Raw genomic sequence first — 16,394 nt, forward strand, 5'->3', positions numbered from 1 at the left:
CTGGGAGCAGCCAGGGTCCTTGGGGGATCCTCACACCCCTGCCCCCCAGCATCCTGCCTGGGGAATGGCCACTGTGCCCATGGTCCATAAGGATGACCCTTGGGGAATGTTTCTCCATTCTTCTCTAGGGAAAAATCAGAAGCTCATGGAAAATGCAGGATGGTTAGGCCCCGAGTGCTTCCTGGAATAGGAGGTCCAGGGTAGAAATATGGCCTCAGGGGCTGGGTGAACTTGCTTTTGAGAGTAAAGAGAATGGTAAGTTCTATAACATTATAGAAAGAGATCAAACCTTCTTCATATTGCAAAAATATTCCAACTACTTCTGGCGCTAGTGGGACATTGATATTATAAGAGTGCATTGAAAGCACCTTGTACTGACCATCCTCCACGGAGAGGGTCCAGAAGCCAGCTTCAGGACAAGACTCCTCATAAGCTCTTCCTCTGTCTACTGAATCCAAGCAGAGGCCTATAGCCCACCTGCTCTTTCCTGCTACTTGAACCTCCCAGTAGTGACTGCCACTAGAGAAGCTGTTCCGACCCAGCACAAATGGCATTAGAGTAAATCGCTCAGGACTATCAGGAACATTTTGATTCACAGATCGGGAATAAACATGCTTCCCATTTTGTGTCACATAGAGGGAGGGGTGAGCCGTGCGTTCATCCAGTATGATGTTCTCTGCAGAAGGAAGGAGATCAGTTACTAGTAAGCAATAAGAAAAGACCCTTCACCTTCTCTGTGAGGGATCAAAGCAGGGCAGATGAACAAGGTACATGTGTTCTAGGCCCTTTTCATCAACACAGAAAATAAACACCATGCTGTTAAAATCCAGGACACCATCCCACCTACAGTCTGAAGGTCCTTTCCTAAAGGAAAGGAACAGATTTCTGTTGTCACCTCAGAGCTTGCAAGGCCTCAGCTGGTAGGAGATGGGTGGAGCATGGAAACCCCTTGGGAAAGGTCTTTACCAAGGTTTTGACACTCAGAAGGTCTCCAGGTGTTAGCACTAGGAACATCAGGCCCTCCATGGACAGAGGGGTCATAACAGAAGGGTTGGGAAGGTCAAGGAGATGATCCCCCTGCTCAGCTCAGAGGCGGAAGCTCAGCAGTGGGTTCAGAGGGCAGGAGACTGGCCAGTGCCGCAGGAGGAGGGAGAGGAAGGAGGTGGAGCTAGGAGGCAGCAGGAGGGTGGTGGGGAACACTGAGGACCACGAGGGCCGTTGTCAGGCTGTGGGTATTTGTGGAGCTGGGGTGGGAAGACAGCAGAGGATACAAATTAGGAAAGAGTATTTACAAGTATGAAATGAGGCTGTTCTGGAAAGGGAGAGGGGAGTAGGATAACAGCCTGATGGAGAGACTGGGTTGACTGAGATTGCTGTTTACTTTATTGTTAAGAAAACTAAGGAGGAAAAAGTGTGTGTTCCTGTTGGTGAGAATAACCTGGTGGACACGAAGGGTTTGAAGTTGGAAAGGAAAGGAGAGACAAGAGACCTAACCCTTCATCATCTCTTCATCATCACCCGAAGAGTTCTATGGTGTTCCTAGAGAAGCTGCTCCAACCCAACTTCTATGGTGGTGGTCACAAGAGGATGGTGAGGACCTGCTCCTAACTGACGAGAGCCTGCCTGTCAGTGTTAGGAGACCCTGATATGTCTGTGCCGCCCAGAGCTTATGCCTTAGCCAACTTAGGTCCCTATATCCAGCATCTGAGGATTTTTTTTTTTTTTTTTTTTGCCTACTTGTATCTCATATATCATTAGGGAATAACCTGTTCTCTCACAATAGAATCCCAGAGAGGTTAGAGAACAGGCATAAGGTTATCCTTAACCACACTTCCTTCTCTGTGCACCTACCTGCAAAACTTCGAGCTTCCTTCAGATCTGCAATGAGATGGACACATTCAAGATTAGCAGAGTGACTGAGAAAAGACTGTTGAAGGTAATCGTTTGTGGGGTATTAGTGGTATGACATGTAACTTTGCTTACCTTTTATTGACAGAGATGTTCTTTGTTCTGCAACCAATCACACAGAGAGATAATTGCTTTGGGGGTATGGAGGCTGAATTTCCAATTTAGCATGGAAAAAAGATATAAAACTTACCAAGTTCTTCAATGATTTTCTCTAAAAAATGGAAAAAATAAAAAAGAAGGGTTAGTTAGTGATCTGAGACACCAATAAGTTTCATCCTAGACTACATCTTTGTAGGATTCTAGTGACCCTGTGAGTCAGATTGCTGGACTCTGCGAGGCACAGACTGAAAGGGCATCTTGTTTTATGTTTCCACACTGGACTTCCCCAGATCCTGAGATCCTGAATGTCCTGAGTCTTATACAGTTTGCTTCTTATGTCCATCACAGTCTACTACTCATCAGAGGCCATCGTGTTGTCTCCATTTGTCTTCTTGGCATTCCTGAGGCTACTGACACTCTTTCCTGTTCACTCAGTGAACTTTTTTTTTTCTTTGTACCAGGGATTGAACCCAGGGGGCTTAACGACTGAGCCACATGTCCAGCCCTTTTTTATTTTTAGTTTGAGATAGGGTCTTGGCAAGTTGCTTAGGACTTCACTAAGTTGCTGAGTCTGGCTTTGTACTTTAATCCTCCTGCCTCAGCCTCCAGAGCCATTAGGATTACAGACATGTGCCACCACACCTGGCCAAGAAACACTTACTGGACCCACATTAATCCAGGTTCTGCCTTCTGTACTAGGGATATCACCATGAGCAAGATAGGGTCTTTCCCCTACAGGGCCATTGACAGGCACCTGTCAATTATAGCTCAATGCTATGAGCAGACTGCTATAGAGGACAAAAATGGGATCTCAGGTTTTCCTTTGGATTTTGACAGAGGATTTTATGCTTTTGTTGTATTACAAATACAAATTTTTAAAATAGCATGTATTCTTTTTAATAAACAAATCACATGAAGAGACAAATAATCCTATTGGATTTCAGTTAATAAGCTTTAATACTTTAATTTTTTTTAATAAGCATTAGTATAATTTTGCCACTCAATGATGAGAAAGGATCAAATTATCCTTTGTCATTATCCAGTTTAAAAGCAATTTTCAATACTTATCATGAAAATAAGCTCTCTTCTATAGCAACACTGAATTGCTAAATAGTACTTACTTTTGTAAATCGTATAGAATGAAATCATTCTTTCTGGTTATTTACTGACTCCCCCCCCCATCACCCCATTTTTTTTTTCTTTTTTGTGGTGCTGGGGTTTGAACCCAGGGCCTTGTGCCTGCAAGGGAAAACTCTACCAACTGAGCTATATCCCCAGCCCTTGTCTTTTCCTCCTATTTAGATAAGATCAAAGAAAAAAAATCTCTGTTTCTCATGATGAAAAAAGGGAAATAGAAAGAAAATAGATGTGGAGAAAAATGACCTGAGTGAATCAAGTTAAAATGTAAAAAAAAGCAGCTTTTTGAACTTAAAGACTAAAGACAATGCAAAAAATAAAAATTAAAAAAATAAAAGAAATATGACTCAAGATGGCAGATGAGAGGAAAGATGGATTTGCGATTGTTCATAGGTTTGGTACTCAAGCAGAAGGTACTGTTCCTCAGCAAGTTTGGTGAAACAGGGAATTAGGTGAAATTCAATAAGTGGCAATCAGAGTCTCTTAGAGATTTAGAAATTTGGGTGCATTGAACAGAGAACAAGAAAGTACATTATAATCCAGCTGGTGGTGGCAGTGGCACTAGCAGTGGTGCCAGTTCCCTGGGAGGGGAAACATGAGACAAACAGAAAAAGAAACACAGTGGCACTTTTGGCAGAGAAACACTGTAGAAGAGAAAAGGATCCTCAACTTAGTGGGTTCAGAGCCTGCACAGTGAACTTGGATCTAAATAATTCTCTGTGTTTTTCATTTGGCAAGTGGAGAGCTAAGTGAGAGCCATCTGGAGAAGATCACATTGACATTTGCTGCAGGAGATTATAACAAATATTGCCATGCTGCACCTACTGCATGACCTAGGGTATACCTAGCAAAATGTGAGTGAAACAGGCAAAGAGAAGAGAGTGCCCTGTGGGTTTCCAGTCAGAGATAAGGAGAGGAGAGAATCTGCTCCTCAGATAAACTGAGTCAAGAAACAATGCAACTTAGTCCCCACATATATTAAACAAATTCAAATTTTGTTGACACTTGAATACAAAGAGCAGAAGTGAAAAAAAAACCCAAGAAAATGAGCATGCCCCAGTAGGAATGGTTAGGTCCACTCATGAACATTCTCCTCTAGATGAAAATAGTATTAATACAAAGGCTATAGATACCACACCCATAAGGGGTATCAATCTATATCACTCTAGAACACTTTGAAAAAAGAAAATTGACTCAGTGGTCCACAGATCAGTGTGAAAGATAAATCCATCTCAACAGATACACAAACCAATTGCAGGAATGCAAGAAATATGAAAAAAAAAAAAACAAGGCAACATGACAACTGTAAAGTTTATACTTTATCAGTAATTGATTCCAAAGATATGAAGTGGATGAAAAAAATCAAAATAATAAAAAAAATCAAAAGAATGATTATACAAATTGTCAATGGATACCAAGAGAATACAGAAAAACAACTGAATAAATTAAGAAACTCAGTACAGAATATGAACATAAAATTCAGTAAGGTGGTACAGATAATGAAAAAGAAATCTTGGGAATAAAAGACTCATTAAGTAAAACAAAAATATTTAGTTAAATTTATCTCTAATAAAGTAGATCATAATGAAGACAGGATAACAGAATATCAGAACATTACTTTGGGAGAAAAAGTGTTTGCCTTGAGGATTCATGCAGTATTAGAAAAGAGAAAACAAGCAAGCATAACCTAAATATACAAGAATACTTTGATGACATTAAAAGACCTGATTTCAGAATCCTTGGAATGGAACAGGATTGCCAGGTTGAGGCTGAGGACACAGGTAACCTCTTCAGGGAAATAATAACAGAACAGAACACCTTTTTTCAAACTGAAAATAAGATGTTTTTCCAGATACAGGAGGCATTCAAAATCCCAAATAGACAACAAAGATCCTCTTCATGACACATTAAAATGTCTAACATGCAGAACGCAGCTTTAAAAATCTCAAGAGAAAGACATCAGATTACATTTAGAGACAAGCCTCTCAGAATTAGTTCCAATTTCTCAGCATAAACTTTAAAACCCAGAGGGACTTAGAATGAGACTTTCCTAGTCCTGAAAGAAACTAAGTGTCAACCAAGATTGCTATATCCTATAAAACTATCCTTCAGAATCAAAGAAAAAATTAAATTCTTCAAAGATAAGCAGAAAATAAGATTCATGACTAAAGCCAGCACTATAAAAAATACTTACAGAAATAATTCACACAGAAGAAATAAAAAAATCTCAGAGCTTACAAATGGACAAATCTCATTTGAAGAGTAGTTAAGCAAGTAAGAAACAGGACCAAATGAAACACTGAAAATGAATCAAAATTGCAGTACTTAGTGAATATCTCTCTATAATAATATTGACTATAAATGGTCTCAAATCTCCAATTAAATGATGTAGGCTGGCAGGTTGTAATTTTTTTTTTTAAAAACCTAACCTTATATTGTTTTCAAGTGAGTCACCTTAAGGCACAGACAGTCAGTGGCTGAAAGTGAAATAATATAAATTGATATAACATGCAAATGGAAACCCAAAGCAAGCAATGGTAGCCACTCTCATCTCATATTGAACAAAGCAGACTTCAAGCCAAAATTAATCAGAAAAAAACAAAGGTTACATCATAGTCGTAAAAAGAACAATTCAACAATAGATAATGATAGAAAATATTGATGTCACAAATGTAGATGCACCTAGTTACATAAAACAGAAACTACTTGAACTGAAGATTCAGACGGACTCCAGTGATTGAAATCACTGAATCCATTTGTCATTCAAGAAACAGGGACAAATTTTTGTACTGCCTTTTCCATCAGCTCCCAGTGTACTCCCAGTTTCATCCTGGGCTTCAGAAATGTGTCCCCCCACCCCCCCACTCCCAGCAGCTCCACTGCTCTGTTGACTCTTCCTCAGCAATGGAGCAGGACCTTCACTGGTCCTCCAGTGCCCTCTCTTGAACACACCAATGGATTCTGTGATGCAGTCTTTTCAAAGCCCAAATATATACAATAGCCAAGTCATTGAACCAGTGTTGTATACTTCAGGAGAAGAAAGTATAAAGAATATGTACACATGGAGTTTTACTCAGCCATAAAGAAGAATGAAGTTATGTGACTCATAGGAAAATAGATAGAACTGGAAGAACATCATGGTAAGTGAAACAGGCCAGATTTAGAAAGTCAAAGGTCAAATATTTTCTTTCATATGCAGAAACTAGAACGATAAAAGGCATAAAAAGAATCACATGAAAGCAGAAGGGAGATCAGTAAAACAGAAAATGTGGATGAGGGGGAATAAGAAAGGGAGGAGAAGTGAAAATACTGGGAAATAAAATTGACCAAATTATATTGTATGCATTTATAGATATACCACAGTGGAACCAACTCTTATGTCTAATTTTAATTCACCCATTAAAAATGAAATAAATCTCAAATGCAATCATCATATTGTTAAACCACTCTCACTCTAAATCCTTGGGAATTTTTTACCACTTAGGGAATGAACATCTAAACTCCAAATATTGCCTAAGAGGAGCCTCATGGTCCGCCCTCTGCCTCTTCCCGCTTATCTTTTCTGCTGGTTCTTCCGCAGCTCATCTGTTTAACATTTGTTATTTCTGTTTGAATATTGAATGACAGGTTTGAGGACCATTTCCAACTGGCTTACCCAAATGTCACACTGTGAAGTACAATATTTGCACAGGAAGGCCTTAGGTGAGGTGTAAAATGACATCGATGTTGGTGAAACAACCTTCTTGTCAGGAATGTTTTCAGGTGACTCCCTTAGACTGCTTATAGATAAATGGTCTCTTCTTCCAGATTTTTTTTTCTAATTCATTTATTTTCTCCTTCACTGCAAACCAGAACTGATTCAGTTCTAGGAATACAGGTTGAGCAGAATTACTGGGAATGTGAAAAAGTGGAGGTGTCATTTCAGATGGGGATCAGTTCACGGTTGATGCTGCATCCAGCCTGGGTGGAGTTTTGTCCTGCAGGTCCACTGGGGACAGCTCACAGCTGATGCACAGCTTGCCTTGTGGGGAAGGTCCTTCTCAGCAGATGGTCTGGATCTGAGTGTGACTTCAAAGTGAGAAAAGGCAGGGGCAGCTAAGAGAGCACCATCTCCCAGGGCTGGGCCAAGATCAGAACTGCACCAGGTGTCTGAGGCAAGTAAGGCTGTGCACACAAAATTTGCAATGGTGTTTTTTATTACGTGGTTTTCTTAGTTTATCACAAATGTGTTCAAGAATAGAAAAGCCCACTTTGGAAAAGTTGTAGGAGAAGCAGGATTCTGGTGGAGGGGATTGCTCACTCTGTGGAGTTGGCAGCCACCCCAGAACCATCTCATGATATAGCTGCACAAGGTGGGCAAGCTTTAGAGGGCCCAGCAGGCCCTGCAGTGGATCAGCTCTACTTCTCTGGACAGCATGCCCTAGCTCTCGTGGTGGAGCATCGTGTTCTGGTGGCACCCTGTGCAACGGAGCAGACCCAAGTGTCACTACAGAGGCAGTGTAGGGAGGTGTGGCTGGCTCTCCCTTCTGAAAACCAGGGGATGGGTTCTCTTGGTATCTGCATTCACTGGGAACTTTATCTGAGGGTACAGTGGTGTGTGATTTGAAAAAGTGAAATCACATTACACTGTTGGCTCTGAGGAAAGAACCCTGGGCAGGTAACTGGTACCTGTTGTCCACATGCTGATGTTTATGACACCATTACTAGTATGCTCTGGAATTAGGAGGAAACCTCACTGAGGGTTAAAAATTTAGCCCACTGCCATTTCTTGGACAAATTATCATGTTCATGAGGTTAGTTAAAGATTTTTCCTCCTAACAGAGAATGGCTAATATAACATGCCAAAATTAAAAAAAAAATCACTTTTCTTTGTGACTTTAACCAAGAAGAAAACTAGCAAAAGAAAAAGAAAAATTACATGAATTAGTGAAAATAGAAATGTAACCAATATCAAAAATCCCTTCTCCACTCCATGTGTACAGGTGATGCCTGGGTCCTGTGACACAGCAATACCACCGGCTCAGTGTTATCACCACCATCAGCTGGACCATGTAGCTGGAGCAGTCACGTGAGAGAAGTTTCTGTCCAGTGACACCTTGTTTTCTATGTGATGACTTCAATGAGTCAGTTTGTTCTTTACACAGAAAGATCAAAACTAAGCAGTTGCACTAAGTTCATTTTAGCCTCACAGGGTCCCAGATAAAACCATCTCCCCTTCCCAGACCCAATAACTGCACAATTGCCACCAAAATACAAGCTCTGTTCCGATCTTTTGAATATTAACTGTACCCCTGTCTTAGCATTATTGTGGCCTTATTGCAAAGGCAGAAGGTGCCCAGGAGGTTGAAAGTATTTTGAGAGATGGATGAAGCTACTAAGTGATAAGAGACATAACTTAAACCCAGAAAGTTCAGCTCCAGGGCAGGTCCTTTGAAAATGAGGATGAACGTCACTTGCTCCCCTCCTTCCTAAGGCACATCAGAATGAACAATGAATCTAGCCATCCACAGCAAGACGAAGCACTCAGTTACACAGGATTCCTCCCTTTGGCTCTACCTCTAGTCTTTAAGTGGATTACACACTACTTAATCTTCATAATGAACCAGGAGTGGACAGCAGTCGTCGCATTGAAGACCAAACACTGACAAGTGAATGATCAAGCATGACTTTTAGCTCTATTTACTCTGGTGACAACAGGACCGAACTTCCATGGATCCTTCCTGACTTCCTCCTGAAAATTGCACCCTAGTCACCTATCCTGTTCCCAGGGAATAAATGCCATGTCCCAAAGTCACTCCAGTCACAACAGCCCTTTTCTGAACGAACCTTCCCTGTTCTGTCGCCCTCTAAATCCTTAGCAAAGTGATAAAATGCCATGTGCCCTGGAGTCTGCCTTGGAGCCTTCTGAGTCTGTCTCCTATCTACTGTTCATCTCCTCTGCTAGAACCAGGGGGTCAGCCACTCCAGGGTTTAGGGACTTCCTTTCCTCACATGTCCTGCTGCTCTCCTCGCTGTCCCCAGCCCCGTCCTTACCTCAGTGTTAGCTCCTCAGCAGCTCCACAGCCAGGTGACAAGGCCAAGCCTCACATCTATGAGCTCTAATGGCACCTCCTTCATTTCTTGTTAATGATCACACAGAACAGGTGGTCTGTGCTAAGTACATAGAACAACCAACTTTCCCCTAATAGACACACGCAAGCTCTGCAGCTCCCAGAAAACCAGCCCATCTCCTCCAGCTGCACATATGTGAACAACTTCCCCGGGGCAAATACTTGTAGAGAAATGTGTGTTGGATACTTCGTGCCTGGGGTCAGAGAGGCACATTCAATTCTATGTGGACTCTGGTGTTCCTATAATAATAAAAGAGCATGAACTAGGCAATGTTGGTTTTAAAGGTCCAACACTGCCTGTCAAACCTCAGTAATCACATCATTCACTCTGTCCACTGCTTCTGTGGAAAGAAACAGCAACCTCAACACAAGCCTGATGGAGAGCACCCTCCTCTCCCTAGTAGATGAGGTCCATCTCACCACTCAACCCCAAGGACAAAGCAGCACCTGGGCCCAGGCTTGTCAGCCCAGCTCAGGAGAGGCACAGAGAGGACTCCAGGTTTCTGAATAAACAAGCATGTCACAACCTGGAAACCACCTTTAGATTTCCAACTGTGTTTACTTGTAAATAGGATGGGAGAGTGAATAGGATTCCTTCTCTTTTCAAGTTTTGGCTGAAGTCCCAAAGATGAGAAAACAGGTATTAATATCTATAAATTCTGCACATCATTCTCTGGATTTTCAGAGATTTGCATGAAACTAGCTTCAAGATTCTCAGTCTCACCAGAGTATTTTTGGGGATAATTTATAACTGACACACACACACAAATTCCACGTTATAAGTGGAATAATTCAAAGTGAGGACTTCCTTAAGGGACAGATATCACTGGACAGAGGACTAGGTAGGGACTGCTTCATCCTCCCTTGGGCAAATGAGCAGGGCTCCTCTTAAAAGTCAAGCAAGGGGCATGTCCATAAAAATGCACTTCATGTGTCCACAGCTTTAAAAAAATACTCCTGTTGTTTTCTGATCCATACCTTAAAATGTCCCCAATTGCATCCTGCCCAGGTGTCATCAGCCACAGAAGGTGCTCTCAGTGCAACTCATGTAATCCAATCCCCAGACTCATTTGCCCCCAGATGGGCTCCACGTGGCCAAAGAACCACTGTCAGTTACAGTGTCCATGTGCATCCCCCAACACCTCGGACAGCTTCTCCATGCAGGAATTCCATGCCACAGGTTTCAGCACGTGTCCTCAGAAGCCCTTCCACAAGTTCCAAAGTAGAAACTATCTAGTATGTTTCAGAACTGTGCCCAACCCATATAAACAGGCTTTCATACAAGATTGGTCTCCATGTGATTGTATGACAGCCATGCTGGCCTTTGTGACTGGTTTAAGAGCCACCTGAAAGCCAGGAAGTTGAGAAGGAGCAGACTCAATAGCTCTCCAATTAGCCCTTTAAACAATCTTCCCACCCAGACCCCACTCTCTATGGAATGTGGGGGCTGTGGCCCTGCCCATGCTCCCTCCCCTCCACCTGGTCTGTTGCTCCTCTAGCTCTCCCGATTCCCTGGTTCCTCTTAGACTGGAAGCTTAAGACAATGCACAGGGAGGTTTCAGACAGGAAGGAGAGTATGCGCCCTACAGGAGGATCATCTGTGTGATTAGAGGCCTAAGATCAATCTGGTCTTGCAGGGCATTTACTGGGATCCTGGGTGTTCCCCTATGGTCCATCTCCACTTATGTCCCCATGGGAGGATGAATACTTCAGGACTGCCGTAAGACCCCTCCTCCTGTCCTTTCTCCTGCAGTCAGGTGAAGCCTGACTGGATGTCCCTGGGCAGGTGCGCTAGGCAGCCCTGGCCACAGCTCTTACCTGGGGCTATCTTTGTTCCAGAGAAGGCCAACCCAAGGCATGAGGTTCAGGTCATTATGAGATCAAGTCAGAGAGGAGACGGATTATAAGACAGGAGAGATTTTGTGACTATTAGATGTCATCTGACATTTAATCTATAGACCACCAGAGAAAACAGAACTCTTCATTCTCTTGACAAATATAACCCAGTAAGCACACACCTACACACCCCAAATGTAGAGAAAGGAAGAAAACATTCTAATACGAATCATTTTTCCCCTCACCGATATTTCTGAATCAGGAGCCATGTCCAGGTCAGCAGGAAGGCCACTGGAAAAAGTAGTGAAGAAGGAAGATGGGTGCTATTATGTGGTTCAGAGGTAGAGGTGGCCTACCAGGCCCAAGGCCTTGTGTCCCACGTGCAGGACCCAACGTGTAGTAAAAAGGAAAAAAATAAAAGACAGATGGAAGATGGTGGATGGCAGATGGTGCTTGGTGGATGGTACTTGGTGGATGGCGGATGGCCCACTCTTGTCCATACACAGAGCTTTCTGTGATGTGCCTTGAGGACAGAGTGTGTGGCTACAGGGTCCTGGAGAGCACTCAGAAGCCTCCTTAATAAGCAGCTCACCTCTCTCCTGCATGGAAAGCATGTTTCTTGGAAATTATCAAGAAGGAAATGAGTCAAGAAGTGGGTAAAGTGAGTTCAAAGGCGAATTGAAGTTCAGACCCAGCACCTAAGAGTGTGTCAATGGATCATCCCTCCCTATTCTTCATGTTTTCCTAATCAACAGTAAAAGATAAAAACCCTAAGTAGACTTATGATCTACATGTAAGTCTAATTGCTACACAAATGATGTCAGCCCCCTTGTTCAAACTTACCTTTGGCTTTTCTGGTTCTCAGGAGGACAATACCGGTGACCACCAAGCAGAGAGTCAAGAGGCTGAAGAGCACCCCCAGCACCACAGTCCAGGGGCTGACCCTGGGGAACAGGTCACCTGCAAAACAGGACCATGGCACTGAGATCTAGGCTGACTGCAGGTGGCCTGGCTGATGGGGACGAGTCCTTCCTGTTTCCTCATGGAGACGTCACCAGGTAGCAGAGACCCCAAGCCTCCCCAGCCCACCCATCACTCCTAAGGACCTCCACTTCCTGCCTCCTCCCAGCCTGGGAAGGCCCTGAGCTGCCTTGTCAAACCAGGCAGCTGTGTGGACAGGCTGAAGAGAGGAAAGTAACGCAGCAGACACCATGTGAACAGCTCCAGATTTCACTAAAGCCTACATGACGCGAGTGGCACACAGTGCTCCTATAATAAGGAACAGTCTGCAGATGCCACAGAGCCTCTCCTTCACCTGCCTGCCCTGCCCTCCTGAGGCCCCAACTGCCTTCATCATAGGCCTGTTCCTCCAGTTGTCCTCCTCATCACGTGGATGTGAGTCTAAGGACAGTCTGAGGACTGAGATCCTCTGGAGCTCTTCTCAGATTAGTGCAGGAACTGTGAGGTGTCAGCGCCTAATCCAGGCACAGCTCCTGGCCAGGTCCCAGAAACAGAGTTCCAGCTGGGCTGGAGGGGGACTGAGGTCAGTAACAGTGGCTCTGAGGCCAACACCATCTGCAGAAGAGGCCCTGAGCAGCCCTCTCTCCAGGCTGTTTCATTCAGTCCTTCAGCCAGATGGCTAGGAAATGACCACAGAGCGCAGCTGGTCGTCAGGTTGTGAGTTACTGCTCAGCTCAGCAGACCTCCTGCACTCACATGAAGAAGGCCCTTCTCCTTCACGTCCTCCATGTGGATTTCAGGGCCTTCCATGTGAGGTCCTGAGGGTTGCTGAGGTTTGCTAAGCTCAGCCCCGACTCACCAGTTTCTCCCAAGTTTTCTATACACCTTTCTTCACTGTCAAAGTCTAAGGAGGAGTGAGTTAATTTCCCCCATGGAGGTTTGTATTTCCAAGAATAACATTTAGAAAATAAAAAGAAAGAAAAAAGCAAACACTTCGCCCCCCCCCCTACACACACACACAAAAAAACCCTATCCTCTAATATATTTTCTTTTATTTTCAAATTCCCAACTTCATTCCAGTTCTCTCTTTCTAATGATCTACAACACATGTGACCCACACAAGGGAAAGCGGTGGACACCAGATCTGGTGGTCCTGATAACGTCCTGCAGATGTTCACTTACACACCCACCAGGCAATCTGTTCTTGGGAGCAGGTGTCTGCTAGGCAGTGGGGAGTTCAAGGCCTGAGAGAGCCTCTCTTCAGGGGCTCACACACCCAGCCTGAGAGGAGGCAAACATAATCCAGGGTAATGGGGGCGGGAAGAGGCACACTTGGTGCACATGGGATAGGGGAGTTCTATAGAAAAGATGGTTCCTGGGTTAGGTCTTGAAGGACCAGCAGGAAAGGGCGCTTGAGGGAACATAGAAGAAAAGTGGCTCCCAGTGCCCATGAGCCCCAGGGGGTGGGTACGTCCAAGGAATGATACCAGGAATGAGGAGGGAAAGGAAGGAAGGGTGGGGACGAGCTGAGAAGAGAAGGGCCTGAGAATACCCTGGAGCACAGGCTGCACTCTGCTCCCTGGCTGGGAAAGGGAGAGGGTGGTGCAGGGCAGTGTTGGAGCCAGACTATGTCCCCTGGACAGTCACTCTGTGTATGTGAAGGGCATACCTGGGTGCTTGGTGCTCTCTGCCTGCAAAATGAGTTGTATCATTAGCCTTCATGACAACTGCATGTGGACACAGTATTATTAGCCCTTTTTAGTAGTTGGAAACTGGGCGCAAAACGGTCTGCATGTATCACGGTCACAGAGGTGGCTGTGGCCAGCATTTTAGCTAAATTGACAGGTGGGGAAAAAGCCCATATTGTTATGTGTGGATAAGTCTGAGCAGGAGGATATGGAAAGGTTCCAAGGGACTCTGAAAGATCCTCTTATTCCTATCACTCTTGAAGGCTTTGGCGTATCCCCTTCTACCCTGTGAAATAATGACCTTGTTGACCTCAGCAGGAGTGCACAGGGGAAGTGGGTATATCTCAGGAGGTCCCCACTCAGGAGTGGCAAGGCACCCACTGGACCCTCATTGCAGTCTGTGTCAGGGGTCTCTGCTCCTCACAGCTTCCAATCTGCACTGGAACTTCTGGATGAGCACCTGGGAGGGAACTGACCTGCCATGGACACGTGGGTCTTCTTATCCTCATCGAGGACAGGGTTCCTGATGGAACAAGTCAGGTGTCCTGTGGAATTTTCCCCGACTGAGAGAGAGGACTCCACATGGAACAGGCCATCTCCTGCTATAGTCCTGGTCTCCGAGGCAGGTTCTAGAAGGAGTCCTCCTGGGCCACTCCACTGTACCTCTGGCTCCGGGTACCACCCTGGGGACATGCAGGTCAGCTTAATTCTCCCACTGGGACCAGGTTCAACATGCATACGAGGATCCAGGCCTGAGGCTGGGAAGAGAGAGAGAGAGAGAGAGAGAGAGAGAGAAACAGAGAGACTGTTGTGTTAGGAGGTCAACGACTCTGCCCCCCTGAGGCCTATGGACTTGGGCTTCCTGGTTGATCTACAGGAGTCCGAACTCTTCTGCTTGTGAAAGTTGGAGTATGAAAATACTGTCTCCAAAATAATTTCTTTTCTATGTACTTGTGAGAAATCAATTGAATTATCTATACCAGTGTGTGAACAAGTGGTTAAACACCCTCTGAACCATTTTCTTTCCCCCTTTCCTTTGAGTGCAGGACTCATCCTTTCTTTTCATGCTCACTATAGTTGGGCTGAGACCCTCCATCCATCCATTTAGCGTGGTTGAGAACTGAAGGGCACGTGTGGGTAGAGGCTCTTGTGGTTAAACTGCTCCCCAACATTCACTCACCCTCCTCCAGCTCAGGCCTCCTGCATAAATTCTTCTCATGGGAGAAGCCCAGGAAGGTCAGGGCTCTGTGTGAGACCCACTAGCCAGGTGGCTGTGGGACTGGCATTCCTGTATGATTTAGTAGGGGTTAAGCTGCACCTGCGTGGCCACATGCAGGAGGTAGCTGCCTTACCTGGGCAGCGCAGTTTTGGGGTAATGAAGTTTTTATCTGTGGAAGTGCCTCCCCAGCTGTGGAACACACGTCCCACCTCCTTGTGCTTAGGAGTAGTCTCCAGATGCTGATGGAAGTCTCACTGGAATTGGTTGAGCCTCCTGTTGATGATGTCCTTAACAGCATGGAGCATGCTTTATCTTCAAGTACTCTCTATCTTCTAGGGCTAGGCACAGACAAGGCTGTAAGACATCTACAGCCCCAAGGTCAAGGCTACATTTGTTGTTCAGTAAATAGCCTCGGGGTGATTGATGTGGAAACCTGACATGTCTTCCACTCCTTTTGCCCTGTGCTCTTTCTCTGCAGGCCTCTGTGGGGAAGTGGCTTGGGATAAAGCACAGTGACTAGCATTTCTGTATGGCACTGGATAATTATATCTCTACTAAAATATTCTGAACAGAGCAGACAGGCCATCGGGCTGTGTAGGATCTCTACATGGGATCTGAGAAAGCAGAAGAGAAAGCAAGGAAAGGCAAAGGTTTAGTTTGGGAGATGAGAAGAGCAAGAGAAGACATCCTTGCCGGCAGGTGTGCTGCTTCTCCTCCCTGGGAAGATTAAGGAGCCTGACAGAGGTAAAACTCTGGGGGTCTTGGCACAGACTGATTCTCCAGGGAACCCTTCCTGACCTGGCCAGGCCTCACTCCTGTAGGAGGGAGGGGACAGATGAAGAAAGGCATGCTAGAACCCAACCAGCCTAGAAGATCACAGGACAGCCTGAGGCCACAGTGGGGAGGACCAGGGCTCTGTCTGGGGCTGACCTTTGCCCACAGGAGCACATATGAGACCTACTCTGTGCAGAGCCCAGGCACTGCCTTGCACTGGGCATGGGCAGTAGGTACTCAGGGAAAACACCCCAGGGTCCAGCAAGCCCCATGGACAGTGCTGGCCAGCAGGAGAAGAGGAGGTTGGCTCAGCACAGTGCTCAGGGTGACTGGTTCACCAGGAGTGTGAACTGCAAAGCCAGCAGTGACTTCCCACCACACTCCAGGACACGTGCAAAAAGCAGCCTGCCTGGAAATCACGGAACCCTGAGCTCCTGGATGTAGGGACCAGAGAAACCTTTCCTTTGGAAAACCCTATTGGTTCTTCAAAAAACACCTGTGGTTATTTGTTATTGCAATATTTGCATCCAGACTTATATTGTAGCAGACCAGAAGCATCAGCAATTGCCTGCAAAGGTAGAAGAACATCTCACTCCTAAGCTCAGAATCCACCTCACTGAAGTGCTATCAGAGATGCCATCTGCAGACATTCAACTAGCTAGG

The 16,394-nt window shown here is 45.0% G+C and overlaps 1 protein-coding gene across 1 annotated transcript; it reads right to left on the reverse strand.

Annotated features, from left to right (window-relative positions):
* Positions 1 to 143: 143 nt before the first annotated feature.
* On the reverse strand, positions 144 to 14,450 carry LOC124093916 (butyrophilin subfamily 1 member A1-like). The gene is made up of 4 exons (XM_058579929.1): positions 14,215 to 14,450; positions 11,934 to 12,050; positions 1,852 to 1,878; positions 144 to 700 (listed from the first exon to the last, which is right to left on the reverse strand). The coding sequence occupies exons 1-4, from the start codon at positions 14,429 to 14,431 to the stop codon at positions 144 to 146; spliced, it is 918 nt and encodes a 305-aa protein (XP_058435912.1). The 5' UTR covers positions 14,432 to 14,450.
* Between the last annotated feature and the right edge of the window lie 1,944 nt (positions 14,451 to 16,394).

Source organism: Marmota monax, unplaced genomic scaffold, assembly GCF_021218885.2.
Source record: "Marmota monax isolate L192 unplaced genomic scaffold, Marmota_monax_Labrador192_F-V1.1 WCK01_AAM20220418_F8-fsc01912, whole genome shotgun sequence".
Taxonomy (NCBI): Eukaryota; Metazoa; Chordata; class Mammalia; order Rodentia; family Sciuridae; genus Marmota; species Marmota monax.

Coding starts and splice junctions, on each gene's coding strand:
- LOC124093916 (XM_058579929.1), bottom strand. CDS start 14,431: ATGTCCCCAGGGTGGTACCCGGAGCCAGAGGTACAGTGGAGTGGCCCA. Junction 12,051..14,214: donor GACCCACGTGTCCATGGCAG/GTCAGTTCCCTC, acceptor CCTGTTTTGCAG/GTGACCTGTTCCCCAGGGTC. Junction 701..1,851: donor GGAAGCTCGAAGTTTTGCAG/GTAGGTGCACAG, acceptor ATTGCTTACTAG/TAACTGATCTCCTTCCTTCT.